Genomic DNA, 5,392 nt, shown 5'->3' on the forward strand with positions numbered 1-5,392 from the left:
ATAAATCTTTAAAAAAAAAAATTAAAAAAAAAAATTAAAAAAAAAAAAAAGAGAGAGAGAGAGAGCTTTGTGTGTGTGCTAGCACAATCTAGGACTGGGTAAGCTGTTCACACTGCATTAATTTTGAGTCAGGTCAAAACACCACCAACTACAACAAAATTCCCACAACAGTAAAAATTCTCTTGCCCTGGGAAGGAAAGGGAGCTCCACATCCAGTCATCCTCTTCGGTGCGTGCCAGCCTATGGTTTTCATAGCACTGGTGATTTCGGTTTTCAATACTACTGTAAAGCTGTGGAGACAGGAATCAGTTCAAACTCCACAAGGCTTGCTGTTCTTACCATGACTCTGGCATTTTTCTTTCGGATGGTCACAAACCTCTAATTATTGTCTGGAGTTGTGAAGAAACTTGTCTTATATTTGACAGTATCTTTATTGCTTTTATATGGGGGTGGATTTTCAGTGTTCTTATGACACACCAACAACAATATGTGGTTACCTATCATCTAACTTCTTTCATAAGAAGTCTCATTTATTTCAGTTTTCTAGACTGGTGATCCTGGAAGGCTCTACCTAGGTCTGGGTAGCCACACCATTAGCAACCACCTGTTGGCAGCAAGTGTCCACTCGGAACTAAGTTGACCTGGGCTTGTTTCATTTACTTCACCAAGGATGCTTGAAAAACAAGCTTTTTTTTTTTTTTTTAAATATTAATGAAAATATTAATCTTCAAGGCATTTCTTGAGCCATTTTCAATTCTACATCTCAGGTTTAAGAATTTCTGACCAAGGTAATTACATGTTATCAGGGCATAAGGGAATTCCATGAATCTCTTTTCAATACCTTTTTATAGCCCTCAGGATTAAAATGAAGTTATTCAATGCTATGATTCTCAAACATCGGTGTGCATAGCTTGGTAAAGGCATACATACCTCCAGTTTCAGAATCAGTAACTCTCGGGTGGAAGCTGGAAGTCTGTAATTCAACCACATTTTTATAGAAACAGCTACTGCTGGTTCGGAGCTACATTTTGAAAACTGTGTTTTATGTATTTTAAAAAAAGTAAAGTATACATAACACAAAATTTACAAATCCAACCATGTTTAAGTACACAGTTCTGTGGCATTAGGTACATTCACGCAGTTGTATAACTCTAGGACCTTCTTTAATCTTCCCCAAAGAACTACTGGTTTAATGCGAATTACAAGGCCCCATCTCACGCCATCCTGTCCTGTGACCTTCTGGTAGACACTGATATAGAAAAGATCAAGGTTAACTTTAGGTGAGCTAAAAGGACACAAAAGAGGAAATAAAAAAAGAAACAAATTATCTCCTTAGTTGTAACTGTTCTTTCCCACCCCTCTTATTTAGAACAGAGTTCAGAACAGAGAATGTGAACTACAACACAGACTCTCAGTTCACTTTGGGTAATACACAGAGTCAGAGAGAGGAAAAATAAATGATGCATTTATGTGCTTGGAATTGAGTATGTGTGTGTGAGAGAGAGAGAAAGAAAGAGAAATTTAAAATGAGGAAAGGGAAGTTCTCTTTGAGAATGACATTTCAAAGCAAGTTAAGAGAGCTAACAATACCGACACTTGGTGAAGTCTATTTCAAACAGAAACAATAGGCAATGCAAAGGCTCTAAATAGGTTCTTGGGACCACAAAGAGGAGGCCAAGGTGACTGGGATGTAATGACTAATGGGAAGGAAGACAGACTTTGAAGTAACATATACTTTGGTGGAGGAGAAGGTGGCCAACAGGGATTTGAAAGCATGAGACGATTACATAAATCCTCCCACTTTTCCTTAATACAACTTCCTACTGGATGCCAGTATTTTTCACTTCCCTATAGAGAAAATGCTGATTAAGTCAGACACAAGTATGATTATATCATACACATTAGAAATACTAGACCAATGTGTGAAATATTAAAAGGCCAACATTACTATACATCATTAAAAAATAAAAAAAGAGAAGTACTTCAGGTGATCTTGAGGTATAATTAGAAAAAACAATGTATAAAAGTTTTAGTATCATTAAGACTTTTTTCTACCTCAAAGAAATAGAATATATTGTCCCAAACATCCAAGTCTGAAATTTTCCATCTTCTGGTGGATTACAATTAAAAATAAACATACAAACCAAAAGAAAAACAGCCCTTTAACCTACTCTGGCTGCACTTGCTGCCTTTCCCAGGCTGGGAAAGGCACATCTCCAGGGCCCAAGCAGGAAGTAAGAATGAAGCTCCACAAGTGTCCCTTAAGGCTCTATCTGGTAAATATCTGCCTAATCTCCAGAGTAGAGGTTCTCAAATTTTAGTGTGCATCAGAATCACCCTACAGACTTGAAACACAGATCTCTCAAATACATTTCCAGAGTTTCTAACTTAGTATGTACAGATGGAGCCTGAGAACTTATAATTCTAACAATTTTCCAGGTGATTCAGCACTGTTGGTCTGGGGCGCTCATAATTTGAAAATCAGTGTCCCAGGGGGTATTATTGCTGGCTCGTGGCTATAACAGGTTGAGAGGAAGTTGTCTTAAGTGCTGGCTTCTGCCCTGTTGTCCCTTTTGGTAAAAATCCTTTCCAGCCCCAAGATAGACAGTGCAGAGAAGTGGGGATGCCTCTTTCTCAGAAACTTTCAATACTCTTGCAGATTTATTTGTATGAATGCGTGCTTCGATTTCACAAGTAAATCAACATTTCGTGACTCTTCCATCTCATATCAAAGAAATCCCTCTAGCCACAACAAATACATATACACACGTTTCTTGAATAAATCTGAACTAAGCCAAGAGAACCAGTTCTAGAATTAGAGGGCACTGTAACATGTTCTGTCAAAGTGATCTTAGACAAGTGACTTAATACTCTGACCTATGAATCACTGTAAAATGGAGAGAAGATAAGGTTTACATGAGACAACTGCTATGAAAAATCAATCAGGTAAAATAGTGTATGGTCAGAAGTAGGCTAAAGAGAGCAGATCACTTGGTGTAGGCTCACCAAAACATCAAAGGCTCAGAGATCATGTGGAAACTGTTACACATATAAATCCTTAATCTATGAGTAAAGGAAAATGTCCTTAAGTCACTAAATTAAATGTGACTGAATGCCAAATGAAGTCCTTAAACATCAAAAGTCTACAGACAGGTTTTGGAATCTTTCTTAAGCCAAGATAAAATATTTGCACACACATACAGTTTTAGTTCCTATGTGGCCAAAGTCCCTTTCTCTCAGTTTGTTTAGCTTTCTTGTGGAGCAAATCATTCATTCACTTATCTTCCTGAAAGCTTATCTAATGATTAATGGAATGTATACCAAAACATTTAGGCATATGATCTCAACAATGAAAAGATCAATGAAGTCAATCTCTTTTAGTGGAGGGAGAATTTGTTTTAAAGGATATAAATAATATTCTCCAGTTTATAGGATGTTTTCCAGTGTATTGTTCAAGGAAACACAAAATAAATCAGGTAAAAGGTAATTTTAAAGAAAAATTACTTTGTTTACAGTGCGCTGTATGTTATTTCATCAGCCAAGTCTAAAATTTGAATTAACTTTTAACCTGATGCCACCGACTATAAGATCAATCATCATACCTTATCAAAGCTCAGGAAGGTCAAAAAGGGAGATTTGCTCAGGTGACTAGAAAAGAGCCAAGAAGAAAACACTATGGTTTTCAGTACCAAAGAAGATCCAGTAAGCTGACTCCAGATACGCATTACAAAACGTCCACTAGGAAAACCAACTAACATATAACACTCTGCTCCGAGAATCTTAAAACACTAAATTGTAGAATTGTTTACATTCATCCGACGATTTCAGAACACACCTGCTATTAAGATGAAAACTTTAACCCTTGCCTAATAAAACAACGTATAGGTAAGAAACCGTAGATTTTCTCTTGAGAGTAGGAATACTCTCAAGATGAGGCAAGGAAGGGGGAGAGAGAATGGTGTCTTAAGACTCCAGTAGAGTAACAGATGGCAGAGATTAAAAAAAAAAAAAAAAAAAAAGCTGCATCACCCAGGCAATGGGGAGTTAGGGTGATGCTCGGCGGAGGCTGTGGACACTGGGCGAGAGTAGGGGGACGTTAGGATGGCGGCGAGCCAAGTGCGAGGGTCACTCCCCAGCAAGACCCGTGTCTGCTAGTCAGCTGCCCTCTCGCTCCTTCCTCTCTCCGGTTACCACCACCAAGGGGTCGAATCCTTTGCACTGGAGGGAGTGCGTGGTGGAGCAATGATTCACCTGGAGCCTGGGGCAGCGTAGGACTCCCGCGCCCCCAGATTCCGAGCTACCTTTCCGCCCTCCCCCGGCAAGACCCGCGTCTCACCCGCCACCAGGCGGAGGCTCCCCATGGCCGCCTACTTCGTCGGCCGAGACGGCGCCTCGGGGTCGGCGGGAACGCGGGTGCGCTCAATGTCACTGAGCGCCGCCGTGAGAAACCCGCGGACAGCAGCAGGCAGGTCGTTTCGGACGTGGGGGCGGAGCTAGCGGGGCGTGCGTGACGCGCCGGCGTGTCGGCGTGTCGTGCCTGACGCATGGGTCGTGTGGGACGTGCGTGACGCGCAGAAGGTGAGGGTGGATGGCCAAACGTGCCCCGCCGACTGGTGCTGAGCACTCAGTTCCCGCGCTCGCTAGTTTAGTGTTGCTTGGTGGAGTCTGGCTCACGGGGGCCTTGACGGTTTAATTCTCAGGTCCTAGCAAACCACTCGTCTAAAATAGGAGAAAGTAATGTGCTCATCCTAGACCTTTAGTGAACTGCAGTCTGGAGATCGCCCAGCCTAGATAAACCAGTATTTCACTACATTGTCTTCCTGTGATATCGGTAGAGTGTGCGTGTGGCTTTAGAGAAAACACATAAAGGGCTCCTAGGGTGCGTCTCTTGGTGATTTTGGAGTATCTTGGGCTATTCGGAGAAATTAGTATGTATTCTCTCGACTTTGCTTTATACTTAGCTATTTTTCTAAAACATTTCCACAACTAAGCACCTTACTCAACACTTAAGCCACCAACACGGTCAGAAATGTTTGTTTTTTCCTTTGTCCCAAATTCGTAACAAACAGGCGCCTCTGCTCTATGGACTGGAGGTAGAGAACGAAAGGTCCATCTTGAGCCACCTGGTTGGTTTGACATGGAAATTGTTTCCTTTTTTTTTTTTTTTTTTAAGAAAATAGGATTGGAGTTAAACGATCCGTTCAAGGTGTGGCCCTTTTTAGGAGAATACATTAAAGAGTAGGAGTGAAGAGGATACCGGGGTTACAGGACTCGTCCCTATAAAATATGGGAAAGAGGAACTCGGCTCTGCTTTCTCGCCGACTGCTCTCGGAATATTTTTTGTCAGGCTGCGCGGCAGACACCTTTGCCTCGCGGGGATTGGCTCGCGGTG

General features: G+C 41.4%; 1 protein-coding gene across 1 annotated transcript in view; it reads right to left on the reverse strand.

The window, feature by feature from the left end:
* The window catches only part of FAM162A (family with sequence similarity 162, member A), a 17,385-nt gene extending 12,913 nt beyond the window's left edge, over positions 1 to 4,472 (reverse strand). The window contains exon 1 of the mRNA XM_012729856.1: positions 4,337 to 4,472. Coding sequence (XP_012585310.1) covers positions 4,337 to 4,361 — 25 coding nt within the window. The 5' untranslated portion in view covers positions 4,362 to 4,472. The remainder of the gene's footprint in view (positions 1 to 4,336) is intronic.
* Positions 4,473 to 5,392: the final 920 nt, after the last annotated feature.

The sequence above is a fragment of the Condylura cristata genome, unplaced genomic scaffold (assembly GCF_000260355.1).
Source record: "Condylura cristata isolate star-nosed mole 26May11 unplaced genomic scaffold, ConCri1.0 scaffold00003, whole genome shotgun sequence".
NCBI classification, from domain to species: domain Eukaryota; kingdom Metazoa; phylum Chordata; class Mammalia; order Eulipotyphla; family Talpidae; genus Condylura; species Condylura cristata.